Source organism: Lontra canadensis, unplaced genomic scaffold, assembly GCF_010015895.1.
Source record: "Lontra canadensis isolate GAN:19392208 unplaced genomic scaffold, GSC_riverotter_1.0 scaffold68, whole genome shotgun sequence".
In the NCBI taxonomy this organism is placed as follows: Eukaryota; Metazoa; Chordata; class Mammalia; order Carnivora; family Mustelidae; genus Lontra; species Lontra canadensis.
The window spans coordinates 6,186,553-6,212,374 of record NW_022631062.1 but is presented as its reverse complement, the minus strand read 5'-3'; the positions used below and the strand labels follow the sequence as shown (position 1 = coordinate 6,212,374).

Below are 25,822 nucleotides of genomic sequence, written 5' to 3'. Positions count from 1 at the left end.
GGCCGCCGCCGGAGGCCTTGCTCCCTAAGCCTGCACCATCTCTCCCTCCTGAGCGTCTGAGAATGCGGTTTTACTCGGCATCCAGACACATTGCACAGAAGGGCCAGACCTCTTTTTCGGGAAATGGTTCCTTATCGGATTACTGGATCCTTTCCAATACCATAGGAGTGGATAATTCTGTCGCCTCCCACGCTAGACACCACCCCCCAGAGGAAAGACATGGGTTTGTCACACGCTGACCAAGCTCATGTTGGCAACATACCTGGAAAAATTACGAGCCGATATTCCCTGTTTCTTTAGTTTTTCTTTTAAATCTTCTCTGAGGGAATTTCAAAGCTAGTGAGAAAAATCATCCTAAGAAAATGCTTGAACACTTTTTAGTCATCATCGTTGTTAGTGTCAAGCCCTCATCCAAGTGTCTGTGTGTAAGGACACTTGTAATTATGATGTAAAGTGACATTTAGGAAGGACTAGAAGCGTCCCCTGAGGCAGGCCCCCGCAGGCCACACATCCCGGCGGAGAGGCCTCCCGTGTTCCGCGCGTAGGGCGCTTGCGGCCGGACGGTGCAGCCTGAGACCGTCAGACACAGAGTCACGTCGGTAACTCCCGTGTTTAAATCCCACAGTGGACTTTTAGCATCCCGACCATGACTTCGGGTCTTGTGAGATCTCTTTTCAGCGAGAGAACGGGCTTTCCGTGGGCTGGCCAGGCCCGTGCGCATATCGCCCACTGAAAATGACAGACGGCTTTGTGCCACTGTTCGGGTGTTTGAGGGGAGACTGGTCGGAACTCCGTGGGGCCCGGGCTCTGCCCCTGGTCCCGCCAACGAGAAAAGCCCTCTCGGGGCCTCGTGATGGACGGTCTCCCTCTGCAACCCACAGGGTATCTGCATAAACTACTGACTCTCACTTTCTTCTAAAGAGGGTTTCCTGTTGGATTGCTCAGCTCTCTCCCTGAACTCATCTCCAGAGTAAAAAAGAAAAATACACTTTTGAAAGAACACCTTGAAAAAAAATCCCCCTTTCTCCTTATTTACCAAGGATATTGCAATGGTATCTTAGGTGAAGGGAACCCACGAATCCCCAAAAGGAAAATGTCATAATTGCTTGTGTTCTTTTGGATTTTCCCAGTTTCCAATCCTAACGTTAACTGGATAGATTTTAACACTGAGAATTTAGGGTTCCACAAAACCGAGAGCTTGCCTTCATTGAATCCAAAAATGAAAGTCACCGATAAGACAGTGACCTACGGTTTTGGCTACTCTGGCCTATTAATGATTTCAAGTTTGCTGTTCACATTTTATTTATCTAATTGATATAAAATAGAAATAAATATTGCAAAGTTTCCTAGTAACCTGTGATGCTGTTTGCTGACTGATGGTGTCTGGGTGTGTACCCGTGTGCACACATGTGTGCACACCGTAACCCCTGCACAGGTCACATCTTGCTTCGAACCCCTGTGATCCCACAACGTGAGTTCCCTTAAGTTGTCCTATGAGATAAGCATGCATTGCCAATGACCACTTACTGCGAAGTCCTTGAAAATAAAGGACAGAACTGTCAGAAAGTTTCTTAAAAATAAACCCAAAATAGGTATCAGCTAAATATCGAGGATGCGAACTTTTGGACACATTTCTTTTTTTCTTTCTTTTTTTTTTTTTTTTATAATTTAAATGGCACAGAAACTGGAATCTTCACTGCTGGGGAAAAAAAAAGTCTTATCTTTTTAAAAAAATATTTTCAGATGTATTTTTTTATAGAAATCAGCTTTTTAAATTCAAGTTTATGTAAGTTTTCTAACTTACATAAGGGGGTAGTTGTTCATGTAAGTTTTCCAACAACAATAAAGGAAACCAAGGAACTCCTTTCCGTGCACTAAGAATTTCACACAATGCCAAATGTTCACTCCCATAGAAATCTCATTTCAGAAAATGGTTCAGTGGAGACTTTACTTCTTGGCATCTGGAAAATAAACCATTCCAAGTTCTTTTAATCAATGAGAGCAATATATTGTCAAACATGTGTTTTCTGAGTTGATTAGCTTACAGAAGAAAATCGGCCATGACAGGAAAGATGCAGACTTTTGCTCGTCGACTTATAAGGATCTCAAAGAAAACCTAAAGGTAAAGGACGTCTTGAGTTCTATCATTTCCTATGACTGGAGAGTCAATACCAAATGGCTTCTGTTTCTTGCCTCTATGGAGTTGCAGCTGCCATCTGGATAGGAGTCGCTCAATGAGCTAAATTCGGCTGTTTTCACCTAAAAAGCCAAAGGCCACACTTCTGGGCTGGCCCTCCATTCTCTGCACGTCTTCGGCCCAAACGAGAGGGACGGGAAGCTTTCCTTCACCCTTTCCTTCCCTGAGCTCAGTAGAGGCCACCCTCCAATCCGCGGCCCTGAGTTCAAGGACACCGCGCCGGAAGACGCCACTCTTCCTTCTCGTGCCCACTTACCCCCTCCGTGGTCTTCCTCCGCTTCTTTTTCGTGGGGACAAGGGATTTGCTGCTGACTGTCCAGCTCCAAAACACCTTGTAGTGGTGCACGGGGATGTCTGGTTCCTCGGGGAGGTCCCACACCACAGCCACGGTCATGGTGTTGTCACTGTTCATGGTGGAATTTGCAAGACGGAGGTTGGCCGGGGCGGGGGGTGCAGACGGGTCTGAAATGCAGGAGAAAGACAAAGCAACTCAAATACCGAGACGACAGCAAAACCCGTATCCTCGGATGGCTAAGGACTCCGAGGCCAACAGATGAGCACTGCCCTTTCCGCGGAGAAAAGCTGCGAACACATACAACCCCTCAGTAAGCCTCACATGAAGACACGGACACAAAACAGTAAGATGCGCTTCTTTGGGCCACATTTGCAATCCAGAAGGCTCCCTGTAGGCATTTGCATACAACTATAACCCAGCTGAATTTTCGTTGTACCAGAACTGATGCATCTAGATAGGACATGGTAACACTGAGGGCACCTGTGTGGCTCAGTCTGTCGAGCGTCTGACTAACGGTTGTGGCCCAGGTCACGGTCCCACGGTCACGAGATCCAGCCTGCGCCGGGCTCTGCGCTCGGCACGGAGTCTGTGTGAGGTTCTTTCTCCCTGTACCCCTCCCTCTGCCCCTCCCCATTTACACACACTCTCTCGACTAAATAAGATCATTTCCGAAACATGGTGAAATTCCATATAGGCTGGCTGACATTCCACAGGTCAGCAAAGAAGACCTGCCTGTGAAAACTTTGGGGAGACAAAGATAGAAACGCAGCTCGCACCAGTAACAGCTTTCATCTTAGTGGTCCTGGAGCTTTTGGTCCTTGATGCCACCAGAGCCCCAAAGGGAGATCAGCAAAAATAAAGCCTTTTTGCTACATCTACATGACAAATTGGATGACATACGGAGAACACCCATGTTTGTCACGTCAGCATTTCTGGCTTGTCACAGGAACCGAAGCCTTCTCGGCTGTCAAGAGACAGACGAGGCTCTGGAATGACGACTCTACAAATCCCCATTTTAAATACACAACACACACAAAGACGACAAAATATGCCAAAGCTAGACGGTCGTACCTCCCTTCTCCGCCACCAAGGGAGCACGCGTAGATGCTGCTCACCGCAAATCACATACAGATGGTCTCGTTTTAAAACGCCTTACCAGAGAGATGCCGTCAATAATTGGAATTATAATACCATCTGTGTCACAAGCGCAAGGAAGTTGTATCTAACTTGAAACGAAGATGACCGAGGGAAAAATACGCATGTTCTTACTGTCAGGGTCGTTCCTGCTCTGGGAATGATGAAAACATGGATTATTATTAAAAATGTCTTGCTTTTCTCTGCGATGGGTAAGGAAGGACTGGAGGTTTGGCTGACCGCTTCGTGTTCTAAAAAGAAGAACGTTTCACAGTTGCTCTCTCAGGGGAGTGCCTAATCCCGAGCACGTTTCATGACGCTCTCCACCGGGTGGTTGACACAGTCCAGGTCAGGAACCTCCTGGGAGCGCCCAAGACGCGCACAGGGACGAGCACATATGGGGAGTCCTGCATGTGTGTATTTCCTGTATATACATAAATATGTATTTACACGTTTTATGTAAGCTATTCTCGACGTAAAAGAGAAGTAGGTGATCTCTCGGCAGGCCAGTTGTGAAGTAGGTGATCTCTCGGCAGGCCAGTACTGGGAAAGCATCGCGCCCGGTGGCCGGAAAGCAGGCGGCGTGCACCTGACTCCTTTCTGCACGAGCTGAAAGACACGAGTTTCCCTCAGCCTGGACATGGGAGGCCAAGAAGAAGCCCCGCTCCTGTTATCCACCCCCACCGCCTTCTCCGCGATTCACGGCCGCTGCTCAACCCCGCTCCGCTGCACGTCCCTTCGGTCCCACGGGACGTGGGTGCTCCTCTCGGCCTCCCCTCTGCGTCCTTGTGCTCACAGCCCTTACGGCAACGGACTGATTATGGCCTTCTTTGCTGTCTGACTCCGCTCCCGATAACGAAAGGTCCATGAGGAGAAGACTTGTTTCATCCGTTTTGTTCACTTCTGTAGTCCCAGCATTGAGAAGAGGGCCCCACACACGTAGTCGGCGCTCGGGAAACAGTCGCCAAATGCGTAGATGAGTGGAAAAAAACGTTTCCTAACTGTCGGCATTGATTTGTAAGGCGAATAAGATTCCACCGCCAGGTTGGAATCCCGCCGCCCGGAGTGGGAGAATCCTACCAAGACCAAAAAGTAAACGGCAAAATCCGAGGGGAACCTCTTTCGGGCTTGAAATAAGAGACTCCAGGCCATCCCCCTTCCTCTGCATTGCACTAAGACTCCTTCTGTAACCCAGACACCCCCAAACTATCACAATTCAAGTTACGAAGCAAAAGACAATGGCAGATCCTGGTTACTGGCCTGACTGTCCTCCGTAAACCAAATATTCATTCGTCCGTTCATGTGCTGCGGACACCGGGAGGGCGGCAGCCTGCCCTATCTCTGTAATCTGGAGAGATTTCATTGTCAGTCGGAAAATTCCCATAGTCAAGCCATGCCCTGCCTTGTGGGATGGCTCCCTGCATCACAAAGGAAAATATAGTCCCTTTGCTGAATCACACAGAACCCTTTCTTTCAGTTTGCATGATGTCTTCATTGCATTCAAATTTTAACATGTCTACTTGGAAGTCTGCTTGTGAAAAAAAAAATATATATGTAAAGAGCTACATTTTAATAAATCCCTAAGGGATTCTACAATTTATTTATTTGGCACTTTTTTTTAAGAAACTGGGAAGGTCTTCAGGTTAGAGACGTAAAGTGACTTTCCCAAGGTCATTCAAGTCAAGAGTGGCAGCAGAGTGGGGAGACTGAAAAGGAGGGCGGGGAGAGGAAGCTGAGATTCTACAAAGAAGCCTACACATGCCACACATCCACCCATGTTCTATGTCTTCATCATGACCACGGGCCAGAGTGCCGACAGAAGGAAAATACACAAAGCCCTTTTGTGGGGAAAGTGTCCATTGTAATGGTCTAGCACAGGGACTGACAACGTCTTTTGGTCGGGGGCTGAGTAAAGGAAACTTCCAGATTTGCAGACCATACAGTCTCCGTGGCAACCACCTGACACTGCAGCGGTAGCTCAGAAGCAGCAGGGAAAAGACGTCTACAAATGAGCTGCGTGCCAAAAAAATGTTATCTGTAAAAGCAAGCAGCAAGCCAGATTTGGACGATGGGCCATACAGTGCCTATCCCTGAGCCGGTCTCCCAAAAGCAGGGACACCAGTGGCTCCTGAAACGTGACACAGGCACCGTCTCAGAATGTTATAAATGTGTGCTTGTACTTGGTGGCATAAATTTTGGAGTTTCGCTCCCATGTTTCCGACGGGGAAACTGAGCATGGAGCTGAATGTTGTAGAGCGTGGACCAATGCTGTCCAAGCCCTCCGGCTCAAGCTTGAATCAGAGCACTTCTCACCCATCTCAATACCCTTTCTGCCGCCCTGCACTCCCTGTGTGTGACCTCCCCAAGTTTCTGTGGACGCACGTCTCAGAACGCAGAAAGGACGCGCGCTTCCGAAGAAACTGGCCTGGGAAGGCTGTGCGAGCTTTTCCTACTGATCTACGATGGCCAGTGCGAGCTCTATCAATCACTTAGCGTGAACAGCCAGGGTTCGTGTTGGACAAAAATAGTTCCTTTTATTAACGATCACATGGGGCGCTTCTAGCCACGGAAGACGGAATATTTGGGTTTCCTCTGGGGAGGTTAAGGTTTCATTCTTTCCTGAACGTTTGGTGGCCAATGGAACCAGTATGCAAACAGCACGGAGATGACAAATGAATCACCACATACACATACATTTTTAAAGCAACGGTAGAACTACTTACACATTCGACAACCGAATTAGATGGCTGGTTCGAATACTTAGCGTTTCTTTTCCTGTCCGGACTCAGCAGTTGGGACCATTTTTCTTCCATCATTCAAAAAACAGGAATCACCCTTCAGCATCCAGACACACAGCTCATAAGAGTTTGAAAAGCTGCAGAAGCTACACTGTGGGTGGCAGGTTTCAAGGTACTCGACAGTTTGCAGACACGTGCACCCAGGAGTCGCACGCGGTGGAAAGGATGGTCACACAGCCGCGGGGAGCGGCATGCGGGGTCGAGGGTCCCCACGCCGCAGCAGGGAGCTATATGGCCCCAGAGGACGTCTGCTCTCGGTTTACCGACCCTGTGCACCGTACGCATGGGACACCAGCCCGTGTGGGACTCCTGAGCTCGGAAAACAGTGCTGTCTGTTGCTTTTCCTGGTGAATGGCTCCTGTGCCCGTGGGGAATGGAGACAAGAGATGGAGAAGGAAACTTGAACTGGGAGGGAAGTGAGTATCATCGCTAAAGACGGTGTATTAGCTCAATGACAATGCAACGTGGATTTTTAACATTCTTCCTTCTAGGTTCCCTTTAACGTTTGTGATTTCAGAAAGCTAAATGGATACTGACTGGTCACAAACATCCAAAGAAATGTTGGCGGCTTTTAGCAACATGCAAAAAAAAAAAAAACAACAACAACAAAGAAACCCAACATATTTTCCTTTGTACCACGTAGAAAATTAGAAGTCTTTTTTTCTGTCACTGTACACTGACATACAGAAGTCACGGCGAAAGGCAGACGCACTCTGTCCCCAATTCGGCCAACTTGTAAACAGTGTTTTGGCACAGGTACGAAGACTTAGCAATCTATAGTAGCAACACTGCTTACATAACATGAACGCATTCTTTCGCTGGTGAGTGACGACATGATTGAGGAAACCTGAAACACCGATTTGCTGAAAAAGAGAAGCAAATATGGCAGGGAAGCCTAAAAGTGCATTTTCTGTAGGTATGACTGTCCCTCTGGGTGGTTTGCTCCCATGCCTGGGGGCTGTGCTCATTAGAAGTCCTACAGACGTCACAGGAAGCCAGCGGCTGCTGGGACGGGGGTGTCAGGGGAAAGGTCACAGGCGAGGCTGGAGAGGCTGTGTGTCTGCAGGTAGCATGGCTGTGGGACACAGGAAGGGGACTGGAATGCACTCATGTGGGCATTCCTTTCATTCAAGGGTCATTTATTGATTTTAAACCACGACTGGAACTGTCCTAAATCCGCCTGTAACAGGAATGCTGTGGCTGTGGACTAAACCCACTGCCGACCCCCCAGGGTCCCAAATCTCCATCCCTGCCCTGCCCTGAAATAGGACACGCACAGTCAACTTCTGTCTGCCGGCCCCTTCCCTGCGCCTTCACCCGGCCCCGAGCAGGCTCGGTCCACCTGCAGGACCGCTGTGCCAGGAGACCACCTGCGTGTGCTCCCGCGTCCCCAAGGGAAGGAACTGTGGTCGCCCACGGTGGCAGCCAGGATGACAACACAGGTTTTCATCCTCTTCCTTCTGTCCCGTCTTCCTTCACCTCCTACCTACCCGGTTTCCCGGATTTCCTCCAAAATAAGCCACCTCCACCCAAAGCTTTCACTCGCACGCCGTCTGGAGAAGCCCCATTGCCGCAGGAAACGTGCGTGGGTCACATGCCTCCTACGCTTTGCTCAGTGCAAGAGCAGGAAAGAGTTTGGGGAGACCGTCCGATCGGGCGGCTCGGTAGCCAGCAGTGACCTGGGAAGGTAATTCTCCTTTGGGAAGCATTACCTCTTCTGGTTTCCAAAGAAAGAGACGAAAACCAGAAAGAGACATTAGGATACGGACTTACTCCTAATTTTACTTCTTAACGTTGACTTTCCTTCTTAAGTCCTGGGGGAACGGTAGTAGAAAATTTAAATAAGTAAATACAGGAATGATCCCAACCTCTATTTTGGGCTTTCTGCTACCAGCAGGCATGACTGATTATCTCCATTTTATAGTCATGCCTGTCTTCTGGGCACTGACGACAAAAATGGTATTCACCGGGAGGCGAACACGTGAAACTGAATTACCAATCTATGTACAACTCAGAATTTTCTGGGAAAGTCAGCATTCTAAGGGGCTAGGATGAAGTTACGGGAAAATACACGAGCTAGAAGGACATTAACTTCGTTAATAGTCCGCCCATCCTGGCAAACCACTGACTAATTCTGTATTTAAACAGAACCGTTAAGAAGAGAATGGCAAGAACTTTGGCTTTTCCACGAAAATCAGAATCATGGCCACGAATACCAGTCAGAAAGGACAAACGAAATGAAACCTATGTTATCACATTTTTTTCTCTATTTGATTTTCCTTTTATTTTGAGAAGCGTTTATTGTAGATGGAAAAAATCTCTTCCCCTTTCCCCTGACCCAGACTTAAATCACCACGGCCGGCCCTCCACCTAACTCAAACACCCGAACCCGTCGCACAGGCTATCATCTGAGAAGCAATCAGTCTTTCCCAAAGCCACTGTAAGCCACTAGAGGACTCACAATGGTACAGTTTCCGTTCTGGGGCACGGCAGCGATAAATGGGCTTTTATGAAATGAAAATGCACATTTTTTGAAGCAGGACGGCCTCTGGTACAAAGTTCTATTCCTGGCTCTACAAATACACCCCGTGTCCGTACTCCCGCACATGTCAGTGTGGGGCGCGTGCTAGACGGCCGCTTTCGTAGCCTTGCAAACCGGACGTGCCGGTGCAGAATTCATAAGAGGTTCTGCTACGGTCCGGCCAAGATGCGTCGTGGCATGGTGGGACAAGCATAATTCTGCTCGACGGTGGAAAACTTCCTGCACGACTTGTGTAAAGGGTAGGTAACCACTTGTGAGACGGCACCATGCCGTTCCGCATTTACACAAGCTCATCAACTTCCTGGGGGAAAACTGTCGAAGCGACTTTATTGGGACTTAACTTCCATTACGTAAAACTCTCTCACATTAAATGAACAGTGCAATGACTTCCAGAATTTTCTGAGCTGGGCAGCCCACGTCACCCCCTTCTACAATGGTCCCAGCCGCTCAGTAAGCGTCTTCGTGCGTGACCGGGGAAAGCTTAAGCTAGAAACCACGTCGTGTTTGTGGCTTCACCTCAAGAGCTGGTTCGCTCGTGCTTCTCGGCTGCAACCTTCTCCGCACGTCCCTCCACCGAGTGCCTCTGCTCCTGAGAAGAGAAGGCCGTTTGCAGGAGGGGCCCGAGACAGCAGTCACACTGACGTGGAGGTGGTCGCGCCCCTTCTGAAGTCACGGGGTCTTCCCCTGCCGCTCTTTCTTCTCCCCGGGATCTCCATCTTAATGCTGCTCCTCCAGGAGTTTGGGACAAGGGAGCCCTACAGCCAGTCTGCGTCCTCCGCATGTCCTGCGAGCCACTGGCGACATCTCAGGTGCTGTCCGCTGTACCCTCCCCCACGTGTGTCCCCCGCATGGCTCACTCCTGACTTCATCCAAATGGCCATCACCTTCGACCAGGAACGCTGCAGAGGCCTCCGCCGCATCCCTGATTCCATGTCCTCTCCCCTCTTCTCTCCTGTTCATACAACAGCTGGGGAGGCCCCACTAAACTCTCAGTCACATCATGTTCTTTGCTCAGCATCTCTCAGCGGTTCCTGGTACCTAACGCAGCATAAAAACCGTGCTCTTTACAAAGGCGATGAAGACCCAACAAACCCACTTCATCTCCAGCTCACCTGCCCTGTTCCACTGCTCAACTCTTCAACAAACATGGCAAGCTCATTCCTGCCTCAGGACCTTTGCACCAACTGCTTCCAGGAACCAAAATGCTCTTCTTTCAAACTGGCACGAGGCTTACTCTTCCCCCTCCTTTCCACAGCATCGTTTTCTCACCAAAACCTCTGTCCACCCTCCCTAAAACTAACAACAAAATACACCCTCCACAACATCTCCAATGTTCTATTCTTTCTTTTTATCATGAGTTGTCGCTACCTACCCTGCCATACAACAGTATTTTACTTATTAATCTTGCTGACTCTTTCCTCATACTCCCGATTGGCCCAAGTGTGTGTGTGTTCCAAAAAAGCAGACACTTTTCTCCTTTTGTTCATTCGTTATCCCCTGTGCCTAGACCAGTGCCTGACACCCATAAGCACTCAACAAATGTTCGTTTAATGCAAAGGGAATGACACACAAGTGATGAGAAGGGAAAGACTCAAAACTAACTTTGTTTCTACTTTAAAGTTCCCCCAGGAAGGCATGAAGGCTCCTGGTGGGTTCTAGGAGTGGACGGCGGTAGTTCACATGTCCACATGTAGCAGAAACGTACAGCGTGGGCTGTACACGTAAGAGGAATTGAATTTAATGGCATGATCATTCTATTTCACTAATGCTGTCAAACACTGTTTTCCCAATGAGCCCCATTTCTCCATATAATGAGATCTGAGTAAGGTCACAAAGGATGTGGTGCCATCTTGTCAACGGTCAAGGCTGCTTTAGACAAATCCTGGAGGAAATGTCCTCAGTCATTTAGCGGATCTCTTCCATTCCCACAATCCCGTGATGTCTCTTCACGGGCAAAAGCGTAGAGCTCTACTGTGAATTCTGCGCAGACATTTTTAGTTTGCAAAAACAGCAAGGACGAGAGTTTGGAAGGCTCGGTGTTGGGCGTGCTTGGAAAGGGAGGAAATCGAACAGAGTGTCCTGGTGAATGCTGGGCTTCCCCAGCACGGTGCTTTCTCATTCAACAAAAGCCCCTCTCAACTTGAGGGGTGCAGCTCTACTTCTGGACCATTCAGGTGTGCAGATATACCAGAGGCATCGGGGCAGCAAGGCTTTGTGACTTGCTCAGAATGGAGGCCTCTGAGGCAGCTGGCAGCCACATGACTGACCCTGGGAACGGTCAGTGGGGCTCTGCCCAGATCCCCTAAAGATTTTCCACATCTGTCTCCAAAGGCCAGCCATGGCCTCTGCCTGCTGTCCGTTTCTGCAGCCGTGACCCGAAAACACGGCACCAGGCGAGCGAGCAGAAGGGAACACAACCGACCACAACATGCCTGCATCGCATCTGAACCGTGACACCAAGGCGAAGAGTTCTCGGGCCTCTGACGGACCCTCACCTCTGAACCCACTGCTGTGATTTCTCTCCTTCGCCTCCCTAACTCGTCAGACCAATTGCACACACGGTCTCAAGACAAGGATTGAGGTCTCTAGTGGCCCTTTCAAATTTGCTCAGTGCACATGCCTCTGTGGATGGGAAAAAAACGCACCTTTCCTTTCCTAAAAGGTCTTTTTAAAAGTTAAAAGTGTACAACATGGGGTGCCTGGGTGGCTCAGTGGCTTAAGCCTCTGCCTTCGGCTCAGGTCATGATCTCAGGGTCCTGGGATGAAGCCCAACATCGGGCTCTCTGCTCAGCGGGGAGCCTGCTTCCCCCTCTCTCTCTGCCTGCCTCTCTGCCTGCTTGTGACCTGTGTGTGGGTCAAGTAAATAAAATCTTTTTAAAAAAGTATACAATGTAAGGTGTAATAATAGAATCCAAATATTAAATGGCTTCTGTTGCAAGCTTTCCAATTCTGAGGCCAGCGAGGTCATCGACAAAGGGTTGCAAAATGACATAGAGAGGCGACAAGAGAAAGGGCAAGTGAGAACAGAAAGTTCCGACCCTCCCGTAACGAAAGACACAGGGCTGAGGGGACACGTCTTACATCATTCACTAACATCACAAGCGTTTTCTCTGAAATCCAGCTCAACCACTTTCCACGGAGGAGGAGCACAGTGGGCGAGTCCGGGAAGGGGCTCACTAGCCCCACGCCGCGACCTGGGATCCTACAGCAGACGTAGTGCACAGAGAGGGCGCACAGCCCACAGCCGGAGAGAAAGCTCGCATGGAGGCATGATCCGTACCGAGTCCTGGGACGTCCTCCCAGCGCACACACGAAACTCACCTGTCAGGTCACAGCCTTCGTATTAGCTGGATTGCAGAGGCTTTCCAACAGCAACGAGATAAGAAAGGAACAATATTACTGCAATGGCACAGGGACCCCAGGTTTAAACTCTGGATGTGATGAAGCGTAAGAGATTAACTCACACTCAGGGCAACCACCGTGTCAAGAAGAGCCACCTGCCGACCAACAGTACGGACAGCACAGCTCTGCACCCCAGGGGTGAGCCTGGGGTCTACGGGGCGAGACTGACCTTTGGAGGAGCGGAAGTGTTTGCTGGGGGCCGTGAAGCCCCGGGTCCCGTGCACGTTGACAGCTGCCACTCGGAACTGGTACCACCGGCCGGGTCGTATGTCGGTCAGCTGGACCCGCTCATCGGTGGTCTGCAGAGAAACGTCGCAGAACACAGTCAGCCGTCTCACTCAGACGGGTCAGTCGGGCGGGCCTTAAAGGCACACCACCGTCTGAGCCAACGCAAGGTCGCCCTGAGCTCCCTGTGCCCTTGGGGTAAGTGCAGTCATCATGCTCCCTTATGAGAAGAGCTGGGCGGGGGGGGGGGGGGCAGGGAATTTCTAGGGCATTTCAGGTGTTTAACTGCACTGCTAGGAAGCTCACCCCAAAGACTTAAAGATCTCTGGAGCCCACGATATGATCGTGCCTGGGCTACTTACATCTGGTGACTTCACGCAGCTTTAAACCCACGAGGGGCTTTCGTCTCAGTTACACCTCTGAGCGGATACCTATGTGAGCTACTCATTGCATGATAGGCAAGAAGATGAAACCATCTTCTGTTACAGACAGAAAATGCCTCTTGAACGTGCTTGCTAACGACCGTCCTGGAAGTCAGGAGGAGGACCTACACGCGTCAAAGGACGCTGACCATTTGGGGACGTACGTTGCACCCCAAGCCTTTCCTCCCGGTTTGAGTAAATGGGTAAGAGTACAAGGACCTGGTCGTGGTCCTCTAAGGGAGGTGTGCGGAGACCTCTCCGTCCGAGACAATGTCAATAGGAAAAAACTGGACACTGGGGAAGGTGCCTCGTTGGCTGCCTTGGCCAAGGCTGACTCGGCCCGTGCTCGGGGGGGGGGGGGGGGGCACGGGCAAGTGAGACTGAACGGAAACGCTCCCAAATCCACCTCTGTAATAACCTCTTGAAAGGGGCCGTCACCTCTGCTCTCGTGTCTGAAAGCAGAGGCTGTGAACTCCTCTGTGGGGCTTTCTGCCTCATCTGGAGGAATGCAAGGGGATTGTCTCACCGGCTTCCACATTCGCTCTTACTGGCCTTGAATTTAAAAACCTGAAGTCAGCACCAGCCCCACAGCGTTTAGGAAAGAAGGTTGAGGGACGACAAAGGATGACGTGAGCCAGTGAAACTAATGAAAATAATTAAAGACCCTTCCTCTCTCCAGAGCAGCAGGGAGAAAGGAGCTGATCTCATTGTTAGTGACGGTCATAAATCTTGAAATAATTTGGAAAACTTACAAGTGAGATTGTACCATTAAGGAAGCACACCACGTAAATCAAAGAGACTTTTAGGCTGTATGCCAGACATCTTCAGGTTTTTTTAAGGCACACTTTTTTTTTTTTTAACAGAATACACATGAAATAGAATCACTAAATTTATTTGACCAGGTTTCTTTTTTTTTTTTTGCCACTAATTTGCTTTTTATACCTCGAATTGCTCATTTCCTTTGGAGTCTGTAAATTATTTTCATGTGTCTCCTCTCTGAGACACGACTATTAGTAAAGCACCAAAGTCCTCCTGCAACACCTGCGTCCTGAAATTTATTTTGTGTTTACTGAGAGGACCAACAGGAGTCTGGCAGCTTGAAGCCCGGCCCCCTGCCCGGTCAGGGTCTCTGCCCGCAGACACACGTGGAGACGGCACCGAGGCTGCATATCGTGGAGAATCTTCTCTTTCTCTAAAACCCTGTGGATTTCTTGCAGCTCGTAGTCCATTGGGCGAGAAGCGGCCGGTCATGCCCACCCAGCCCTGCGGGACCACCATCGCACTCTGTGCTACTCACGTCCCTGTGCGGAATGGAGGCCTCCGTGTAGGACAACCAGAATCGCTTAGGCGATCCGGTGTCACATGAACGTGCCCAGTGCCGGTGCATTTCTCTTCCTCGGGTGGATTTTACATTTATCTCAAGGAAATACACTTCTGGGAGGAAAGCAGTGGGGTCCCTCACAGAACTATCTCCCTGGCACACGTCTTTCAAGCAAAGGAAGCCACGAATCAAGTTCCAGCTGCACCGGTGTCTACCTCTGGAGTGCATCCTGCCTTCTGCAGACACGCGGGCCAGGACGTCCACACCCACGTCATTTGGGCAGGTGGCCTCTTCCAGCAGAGGCAACGCTGGCTGCCCGCCGAGGGTGTGTGCAGCGGGCAGTACATCAAGGATGGGGGGACCACTTACCTGGGCCACCGTCTCCCACTGCGTAGCGTCGTCTTCGCTAGGATGGATTCCGTAATTCCACCTCCTTTGCACCACGTAGATCACAGGCTCGATGGAAATGTTGAATTTTGAGGACCACTTAACCTCCAGCTGTCCAGACTGTAGTTCTGTAAATCGTAACTCTTTTCTGGGCTTCAGGGGCACCCCTGAAACAGAAGTACGGCAATTAAAACAATCAGCGTGGGATGCCAGGGCAGGTCACGCAGAGGAAGAAAACCTCTAGAAAAGGCCCATCTCATGTCAGGACCACGGATCCCCATTTCCCTCCAGAAAAGTGGCTCGTCCCTGCCAGGGCAAGGTCAGCAGCCCCCACAGTCTTTCAAGAGTATCAGCTCCTTTGCTTTTAGCTTTCCCTGTTTCTAAAGAGGCTCTAAATTGGGTCATGATTTGAAACAAGAATATTTTTTTCCCCAATCATCTCGAGAGCAATTCTTTTACGAGCATTCTTTGGAATCAACAATGTTACGCAGTTACGTGACTGGAGGTTAACTAGGAATTCACAGGAGGACACAGTCAGGAAGCTCTGAAGACCCTGTCCCCATTCGACACGCGCTCTGTCTACGAAGAGCATCTAACGTCATCGTAATGGGCCTCCCCGGTTTGCTCACCTCTCCTGCCTCAGAACGTTTGCCTTTTAAGGGAAAAACATCACAAGGCTACATGCTCTCCTGTGGTCAGACCTTACAAGAATGATTTCCAAAGCACGGATCTTTTCATTCCCCAAATGATTGAGGGACTCTCTCCTATAGACTTTAGAGTTTAAGATGGGAAAATGATAAATTTATACTGTTTGGTTTTGGCACGAGTGACCGCCTTGCTTCAAAAGTCCCTCACGGGTGTCTCATTTGAAAGTAGTTCATCGTCCTGATCTCCTTCTCCCCGCCACAGTGCCGGCAAGTGGCCTGGCAGCTGACGGCCCTAAGAACCGGAGTCCGAAATCACAGCCATTATGGAAAGGGAAGTTTAAAACCGAGTTCTACACGTGTATGGATGGAGAGCGGATGGATTAGGTAGAGGCCACAGTACCGTGAAGCCCGGGGCCATCGGAACCCGCAAGGCCAGCCGCCACTAATACCCGTTGCTTCTGACGATGTGCGGTATCTCTGCCCGATGCGCTGACTACTCACTGGCACACGGCGTTTGACAACGCTCTATTGCTTTCCCCATTCCTTCCAGGTAAGCAGAAAGGAGACTGAACAATGTGCAAAATCAAAATGTAGACACAATCGGATGTAGGTTAGTGACGTCACTGAGGATCAACTCTGATTTCTGTCTGGGTCTTCATCACGCCAAGTCTTGTCTGGGGGACATTCTCAAGCCCTTACACGTGTAGGTGGGGGGAGCTGCAGGATTTTCAAACGGCAGCAAATAAATCTGGCCAGAGGTCAGTGAGGTCTACACAATTCTTTCTAGAAGACGCACTCCCCGCCACGCTGCACTGTTTCAATTTGCTGATGGGTCGGGTCTCCACTTGGTCCTTTCCTAGAACGCTGGTGCTTCAAGGAACCCTCCCTGTGAGTCTGTGCTGAGGGGAAGGGTTAATGGTCTACATTTGGGACATCAAGTAACTGAGTCTGGGAAGATGAACTCGCCAGGAGCCATGACCTGATCTCAGCTTTCTCTCCGAGTTCCCTGCTGCCTTCTACATTTTTGAATTAGAAGAGCCACTTAGAAAAGTACAGAAGAGAGGCAGTTGTCACAGCTCTACACATCCCTGAAAGATTCCGATCCCAATGTCTTTGATGTTCCCGCTTGGCATGGAATGGGTCTCCCTTTCTGCCACGGCGTGAGGGTGCTTCTAAGTTCGAGTCATAAACTTTTCTTCACAGAGTACAACCTTACATGAGGACCCGTTTACTCTGACGCCTGGAGTAGTTCTGCTAAACAAGGGGGTCCTCGGGTCTGTCCACAGTCCTCATCGGTGCTGCGGGACCCACTGCTGAAAGGACTTCTCCACACAAGTCCAGACTGAAGTGGCCGTCCCACGGATGTCCCCTCCCCTGGTGAAATCTTCATGACTGCTCCATGCTTGTGGATAGCTAAGAGACCTTTTGACTTGCTCCTGAACCCACTGGACCCATCTCTTCACTGGACTGCAGACAGCGGTTCCGGGAAGCCTCCCATCCCATGTTCCCACAGGCCCATCTTTTCCTCTTGTTCCCTCTTCACGGTATTCTGTGATGATGATTTTCCTAAACTAGAGGACAGATGGTCTCCCCCACCGTCTCTGACTATGGATGTGCACCCTGTTTCCTGTGGGACAAACACTTGTCACGTCCCGCGTATCTCATCAGACCACCTTTGTGACCGGCCACCGGCGATCCTTCCACTCAGGTACATGTCACATATGTGTCGCACAATCTGCTTTTAAACCCCCTTTTCTGGAAACACAACACCAGGTACTTCTGGCTACTGCTAGCAATTTTCAGTCCGAAATGTCTTTCCTCCTACTTTCTGACTATGGACACGTGACCACGTCCAGGCTCAGACTGAAGGCCACTGCTCAGAGCTGCTTACCCCAAACCTCCCAAAGTGGAAATCAAAACTTGCATTCTCCTGCCCCCTCTTCGAACCTTAGCCTGTAACTGCTCAAATGTGCATCGAGCTGCCTTTTACAGCAGAAGTCCCTTGGACGGTATCAGTCCTGCCCAGGAAGCTCGGGGTCGCAGCCCTCAAGGAACAGGTCTCCTTCCTTCCCACGCCTCACAGTGGCCCAGGGGAGCACATGCTGCGAGAGCACGTGCTCAGGAAACGTCTGCTGAAGTACTACAGCCTAACCCACCGTCCCACTCCGCACTCGAGAATGTATCTGCGGAAATAAGAGGGTACGGAAACAGTGACCCAATCTCTGCACCAACGGCCAAGCCCTCCCTGCAGGCGGGCACTCGCCTTAGGGAAAGGAGAACACTTAGCGCAGGTACGCGCTTACTCTTACATTTTTTTTTCTCTTACATTTTTAAAAAGCAAATAGTAATAATACAATAAAACTCTATTAGTAAGTTTACAAGACGGAATCAATAGTTTTATCGCACTGTCAGAATGTTCCTAGTTTTTTTTTAGAGAAAGACCAATTCCTGACAATTCCGAATAGGATGGAAATCTCAACGTATGCTGATGAGTTTTCATCCAGATGTAGCTCTCTAAAGACTTAGATCGAGCAAAACAGGTACCAGGGCACCTGGGTGGCTCAGTGGGTTAAGCAGCTGCCTTCAGCTCAGGTTATGATCCCAGGGTCCTGGGATCGAGTCTCACATTGGGCTCCCTGCTCACTGGAGAGCGTGCTTCTCCCTCTCCCGCCTCTCTGCCTACTTATGTGCGCTCTTTCTCTGTCAAATAAATAAATAAAATCTTAAAAAAAAAAAAAAGAGGAAAAAAGATACCAAAGTTTGCTCCAAGGGAGGAAAAACCAATGTCAAAACGATTGCTTTGTATCACATCTGCCTTCCAGGAGGGCCCTAGACATGCTTTCTACCAAGGGCGTATCTGGAGAGAGCGTGGCCTCGGAGAACGCTTCGTGATTCACGGGGTTTCCCTGTGCACAATAAAGAGAAGATGGCTGGTCAGTTCTCTAAACTCATCAAGCACAGTCTCTGAGATTTCCAGTGCCCGCTTCTCCTTGGCTCTCCTGGGTAGAATCCCCTCGTGTAAATCCAGCCCCTGGAAATGCTGGTACCACTGAAGTACCCTGAACTCAGCAGCAGCAGAGCAAGCCCCGGAATCCCCTTGCTACCACGAAGGTTGAATCTTGCACATCTTCAACTACTGAGAGCCTTAATGAACACACAATGAACATCACAGAGATGTCAGTTCGCACTTCTTCCTTTAACAACCTCTTCAGTTATTATGTATAACGATCTTACGATTTGCATGTTATGTGCAACAATCTTACGATTTGCATGTTGAGAAATGGCCCATCTGCTTTGCATCAGGGTCAGCTGGCTGCCTTGATTGGAAGTAAGTCCAGCGCTCGGCTGTAATTGTGAGCAGATGGGGCTTGGCCCCCAAGCCCCCGGGACCCGCAGCCCCCACTGCCAGGCCTTCTGCACAGGGCTGGGAGCTCACCCAGCACCCCAGTTGTGTAACCAGATGTGCAAAACCCACAGCTCCTGGGTGCGTTCTTTCTCATGGAAATGACTAGACTTTTTGTTCTCGGAGTTATTTTTGAACAAAGGAGTCATCTGAAATCCACGCTTTTTTGTCAAAAATGGGATCCTATAATGTCCCGCAATACGTGGCAATATGAGTGCATTGTCTATACCATCACAAGGATTGTGGTGAAAGTTGGTGATTTAAAAATCTGGGAAAATACAGTGATAGAAAAGTCAGTGATCAGAATCAGCAGTTGCAAATCATGAGAACTGATTATTCCCATAAAAATGTTTGTCAGGGGGCGCTTGGGTGGCTCAGTGGGTTAAGCCTCTGCCTTTGGCTCAGGTCATGGTCTCAGGGTCCTGGGATTAAGCCCCACAACGGGCTCTCTGCTCCGCGGAGAGCCTGTTACCTCCTCTCTCTCTGCCTGCCTCTCTGCCTGCTTGTGATCTCTCTGTCAACCAGATAAATAAAATCTATTAAAAAAAATGTTTGTCAGAAGTCTAAATGCTATGCAAATGTAGCAAGACACAGCGTTCCAATGACTCAATAATTAAGCACCAGACAGTGTGTCTGCTAGAGGCCATCAGTACTCTGGAATTTCCGTTCCTATCCCATTAAGGTACTGGGTCACTGTATGCAAAATGCTTAAAAAAAAAAAAAAAAGATTTCCGAGTAGTGGGATGAGTCCATCACTAGAAACGTAAAGTTTCAATATTTCAAATATGAAGTTAGTCACACAAATATTAAGTCCACAACATGATCAGATTTTCCAGTTCATTTGGAGACAAACTTATAGGGGATTCATTTTGGTCTACGCACGGTACAGGGAGAAAGGGAGGTGACGGAGAGCCACAGATTAATCTCGGTCTTTACATGCAGAAAACAGGTTCAGCTTTTCTCCTGCCCTACCCTAAGCAAGTGCCTTGGCAGGGGTCAGGAGAAACAGAAGTCTGGTCCGTAAAATAATACATCATCTTCGGGAGGGAGGAGAGTTGACTGTAAATCGGCCCTCCAGAAGGCCAGGGGGAGGATCAAAGGGAACCCAAGGGTCCAGACAGGCATCGTTCTCTGTCCTACACCTGCGGAGAAGCAGCCTCTTAAACTTCCCGCAATGACGCTGAGTCCCACGTCACCGGGAGCCGGCAGCTCGGGTGGCCTTTACCCAGGCTGACGTTCACACGTCTTGCAGGAAGCTGCTAATGATTTTATGTGAAGTCCGAAGTGAAAACTCTGTGTTGCGTTCCTTTGTTTTAAACTCTGACACCGAGGACGGTTCACTTAGGGGCATCAGGTGCAGACAATTCTTCCAGCATAAACCAAATTAAATGCTCAAACAGGATGCGTTCCGTGGAACATCTTTTCAAAATAGGCATAGTTTTTAAAAGCTAAGTTTGGGACGTCTGGGTAGCCCAGTTGGTTGGGTGAGATTTCAGTTCAGGTCATGATTTCAGGGTCGTGAGATCCAGCCCTGCGTGGGACCCTGTGTTCAGTGTGGAGTCTGCTTAGAGCTCTCTTTCCCTCTGCCCCTCCCAGCCACCCTCCTCTCTCCCTACCCCCTTCTCTCTCTCAAATAAATAAATAAATAAATAAGCTCAAGTACATAGATCAGGTACGTCCGCCATCTTCCATACACAAACACGGGAGGCCCAACACGATGCTTGTGTTTCTGTATTTCAAAATTTTTAACTAACCCAATAGGCAATACAAGAAAAAATAGGATGGGGGTGGGTACATACCAATTTATTGCAAAAGTTGCGATCCTTATTTGTGCCCAAACGAGCGTTGCGTGCATGACCAGCTTGGTAAGGACATACCTGATCTACGTAACCACTGACACATTAGTGATTTTATCGGAATAAAATAGTCGACACGGATTCATCTTTTGCTTGACCTATACTATATCGATACCATGATTTAGGGTCAAATATGACCGTTGGATAGGCTCAAAATGAAAGCAGGAGGACAGCGGGCCCAGCTGGGAGCCAGGGTCACACATTCCTGCTCCCAACAACCAAATCACCCGAGCAACGGCTTGTAACTTCAGCCTCAGCCCTCGTGGCCTGGGAGCAGGACCCAGTCATCCCCACCGGGGAGGTGGCGCTCCTTCCTAAGGAAAAAGATGGCACAGGTCTCGCAGGAGCAGAGAGAGGAGGGCGAGCGGATCTCCGAGGGGTGGCTCGGGGCAGTGACAGGGGAGCATGCCGGCGAGGAGGACGGCGACGGCTGGTCCTCCACAGACAGCTCAGAGTGATATGTGTGCACAATGGCCGGCTGAGGAAGCGTGTCTGTCCCTGCGAGGCCAAGGGCTGGGTCCAGAAGGACCCTCTCCCTGAGACACACAAGCCATCAATGCCACAGCCCTCTCCTGAGAGTGAGCACACAGTGTGAGTTCCGGGCAGGACCGTGACGGGATGCTGTGGGGGGTTCGTGACCTACGACGTGGCCGTGAGCATCACGCAGGCTGTGGCGGGCCCCGCGCTGGCTCACACACGGCTACCCGGTGGTCCTGTGAGACGCACCCGCCCCGGACAGGGAAACCAGCCTTCCTTCAGGGACTGCCCCACAGGGCAAAGGGGGAGACATATATATATTTATTTTCAAAACACCAGTGCTATTGCGCAAAGGCTCACTACCCAAAAGGCATCGTCAGGTCAATGTCACGTCTGTTTGTTCTATTTCTAGTCAATTCTCCATGAACAGCCTGTCTCTGCAAAGAACCCAAGTTAAGAGCTACTTTATAGAAGAGGGACTTTAGGCCTTAAAAAAACAACAACAAAAACGTCCTATTTAGCTAAGCGTAGGTTTAAATTGCAAGTCTCTTAATAATTAATCGTTGATGCAGGCCCTTTGTAGAAGAGCTCCCTTATTCCTGGTGAACCAGACATACCTGAAATGCATACTGACGCTTCATCATTTTTAAATAAAAAGCATCTTTTAATTTATACTGCCTCTTTACAACACCGCACTTTAAAACACTACGGGTTTTACAAATGCCTTTTCAATAGTCCTTCTAAAAGCATCCTATTTTTATGGTAAATGCTAATACTTACATAGTAAATGATCTGTAATAACAGAAAGGGCTTCCTAATAATAGACTTTGGAAAACTTAAAAGGTGTTCGGTTTTGCAAAAGTGATTTTACATCGTTTATAATGAGAGGCGTGAACACGATGAAACTTCAAATCCATTAAAGAAACATCACCTGGCAAGAAGGGGAAAGCGGCAGTTACTTTGAATTTGAGATGTCATCCTTGCGCCAGGTGTCCCCAGCTCTTGTGCAGAAACCAGGAAAACTGGACGGACTACCCAGCTTTGAGACGAGAATAATTCCTAAGGGAGCGCCTAAGGGAAAGGGCAGGGACGGGCGCGTTCTGGGAGACGGGGGCTGTTGCGTGAGTGAGAGCAGATGTCGGAGGACAGCCAGCACGTGATTCAACGCGGGCCTCACTGCCCGTGCGGTTTCACGCGGTTTAAAATAACCGACCTGTATCTGGACATCATATATCTTTGCTGTGAGTCAGAGAGAGGAGGAGAGAGATCTTCTTTGTACTCGCCGTGAACGGCGCCCAGTGATGAATTCTATTTGACTCTCCGTACGAGATGTCAAAAAGCAGCAAAATGTTGTGTCCTGGGATATTCTGAGTGTACCCAAAACGGGCCATAGCACAACAGAAGCGGTTTGGCTTAAAAGAACGGGGTCGCCGTTACCGGCAGAGGCAACTGTCGCTGAGCACCGGGAGTTAAGGGCTCTAGTAACTGCCTAGGAACGTCAACTCTTACGTCCGCTCAATGGTTGGGTACACTGAGTCCCCACCTTGGAAAGAGAGCAATTCCTCTGTCTGGGCTCGCAAGACACTAACCACGGTATTGAAAGTCCACACAGTGACCCTGGTGGCCTTGCACGGAGCCAACAGGAAAACCACGACACCCGCGCCTTTGCATGCGTTTTCAAGGGTGCTTCCCCCCCGCAGCCTACTTTCCAGGGATTTCCGTCGATTTGCTCCCATGTCCCCAGGGCCACTTAAGTGACTTACTCTTTGTGGACAAAAGGACCAGTACTGGATTGAAGTTTGCTTCCTACACGGCCCGCTGAATAAGAATGACTGGTTCTGCCCTGGAAGGAGTTCCCCGGGGCTCGTCGGGCGGGTCCACTAACACTGGCAGATGGTCTGTGTGGCGCAAAGGGCATTTTCTGATCGCTTCTCTTCTCTTGCAATGGTGCCTTCTTGGACTGACCCTCATCCCCACGCACACACACCCCCATCTCCGACCCCTTTCCCCGCGCATGCAGCACTTGCCCCCGTGAGTTAATGACGTTCCCTTCATGTGGGCTCTGCCCCTTACCTTTGTACAGGGTCTTGGGCACCTGGCAGGTGTGTCCACACCCGTTCGAACAACATTTCTTCACCCCGGAGCACTCCCTGTCGGCTTCACAGCTCTCCACGCAGGCGGCGGCGAACCCGCTGGCCTTCTCAGGGGCCGGGCAGTCCCCTTGCTTCACCGACAGGACGTACTTGAGGAACTCACAGCTCGTCAAGCATTCGTAGTTCTTCTTGGGGAACAGAGGCTGAAGACAGAAGAGGAAAAATTCTCTTTTTTAAGAATTTTTTTTTTTTTTACTCAACCTTGACACCCAACGTGGGGCTCCGGACGTGCAGCCCCAAGATCAAGAGTCACGTGGTCCCCTGACGGAGCCAGCCGGGAGCCCCGAAAAGGAAAGTTCTCTTATTACAGACACAGAACGCCCGATTTCCAAGACCTCAGAAAGGAAGGTGACAATTCTTATTTGGTGAAAAGGTCCTTGGAATGTCTTACAAAGTGAACGATTTGTTTTCTTTCCCCCCAAAGAAGTAATATTTTAGGCTAATCTTGGAAAGGAATCCAGCCCGCGGGTGGTAACTTTGTACGCACCGGACAGATACGCAGGAACCCTGCACGTGGCCACTCCGAGCTCACACAGCTGATGCATTCGTAAAGCATCTCGGAACCATGGAGGGCCCCTCTGGGACTACGGCACGCACACGCGGATTGTCGTTCTCTACCGAGTCACTTCTTTTGTGTGGTCAACGGTACTCACGACGCCTTCGCTGTGCGTCTTCAGAAACGGGGCGGTTCTCACAGCAGTGACGCCAGCTGCTGTCTTGTCAAAAGCTGCTCTAAGCCTCCGTTCACTGAACCGGTTTTAGTAACACCGGCTTCTAGAGCTACCGTGCACACGGGACCTCGTATCGTGATGGAATTATCGGTCAGGGATGCCGTGGGAGAATGAGGGTCAGGGTTACGTGTGTGACACAGCCCGGTTCTGGAGAGCATCTGGCCAACGGCATTTCAGGGCAGCCCAGAATCAATCACACACTCATGACGATGAGGATTCCCGGATTTTTTGAGAAACTCGCATTACGGAAAAAGCACAAGGAGTGGCAAGAACCCGTTACCAAATGCATCTTTCTCCTTCGAAAATACGGTTCAGGACAGCATTCGGTTACCGCTCGAACATGAGAAGCAACCAGGGGGTAAGGGCTTCTTTCTGCCACTTCAGTGGGAGCTGCTGAGGGTCCCTAAAAGGAGCCTCACCACCAGGGACAGAGGAATGACCTCCCACGGTGGCCCTTCCTTTGCTGATGGATGGTGGCTGACAATCAGGCATCATGATCACCCTAACTTTCAGCCTACCCCTCCTCCTGCCCTGATAGCTCACTGGGACCCCAGTGAGGCCGGGTTCTGCTGGCCGTGACAGCTCAGACCCCCAAGCAGTGCAAACAGCAGCCTCGGCGCTCTGGGGAAGGCCTGTGCTTTCTCCACACAGGGAGCAGGCCATCCTCGAGGAGGGCACATCGTTTGTGGTCAGATGTCAAATCCGAGTCGGGGATGTAAGAAATCAAGATGGTAGCACAGGTGAGCGTAAACCAGGGGTAGAAGGTGAGCACCGCGGGGCTACGTGCCAGCCGGCTGCTCCCATTGACGACTCGCCGGGACTCGGGCCTGGGAGAGCCTGGTCACACCTGGGGAACACCTGTGTAACGCCCGGTAACACCTGCTGTCGCTGGACTGCGGCTCTCTGCCATCCGGTGACACCTGATAAGTAAGGCCTGCGGGCCGCAGCCCGCGACGCCTCACCGTTGGGAGTCTGACCCTCCAGCCAGATACGTAATCCGCAGGGAGGCCGGCAGGGGGACCATCAGCCAGAGAGGGTCTCACGCAGTGGGAGACTTATGTTAAGAAGGGGCTAAAAAGGAAAGGAAAAAACCTCCCTATCGCCCAACTCCCTGATTTAAGGGAGGAGACAAAGGAAGGTCTCTGACTCACTTCAAGGTAGAGGGTTAAGTACAGGCCGCTATTTTGCATGTTGATGGTGACCAGAAATCTCCTTGAAAAGCCCAAGCCTGGTAACTTCAGCTCGAGGACCTATGCCGGGAGCCCCGGCTAACCCCGTCACCAACGCAAACTGTTCCACTGTGCTTCTCCTGCCTCCTTCCCCCAAACAATGCTGCATCAAATCTGACTATGGGGGCGCCTGGGGGGCTCAGTCAGTAAGCGTCCAGCTCTTGGTTGCAGCTCAGGTCACGGTCTCAGGGTCCTGGGATGGAGCCCGGGGTCGGACTCTGAGCTCAGCGGGGAGTCTGCTTGAAGATCGTCTCCCTCTGGCTCTACCCCTCCCCCTGCTCCTGTGCTCTCTCTCTCTAAAGTACCTAAATCTTAAGAAATAAAAATTAAAAGTCTGTATAAGAGTTATGACGGTAAATGCTACACCATGTGCATTTTAACGGAATTAAATGAAAATCTACGTCAGAGCGAGAAACATGTGCGTCCCGTTCCAGACGCGGGTGCTCCCTGATAGACACGCGGTCTTTCTGAAAGTGTCAGAAATGTTTAATGTTCCTGAGGAGCCAACTCCGTGTGACCATTAAATACAAGGGAAGAGCGCACACTCTAACACAAGGCGGACAACTGGAAACGCTACCTAGAAAACGTGCAACCCCAAAGTCT

The 25,822-nt window shown here is 50.1% G+C and overlaps 1 protein-coding gene across 1 annotated transcript in view; it reads right to left on the bottom strand.

Moving 5' to 3' along the window:
* The window catches only part of ANOS1 (anosmin 1), a 170,146-nt gene that overhangs the window by 29,741 nt on the left and 114,583 nt on the right, over positions 1-25,822 (bottom strand). The window contains exons 4-7 of the mRNA XM_032880226.1: positions 23,180-23,402; positions 14,706-14,890; positions 12,538-12,667; positions 2,454-2,659 (exon numbers count right to left, since the gene is read on the bottom strand). Of these exons, the coding sequence (XP_032736117.1) occupies positions 2,454-2,659; positions 12,538-12,667; positions 14,706-14,890; positions 23,180-23,402 (744 nt within the window). The remainder of the gene's footprint in view (positions 1-2,453; positions 2,660-12,537; positions 12,668-14,705; positions 14,891-23,179; positions 23,403-25,822) is intronic.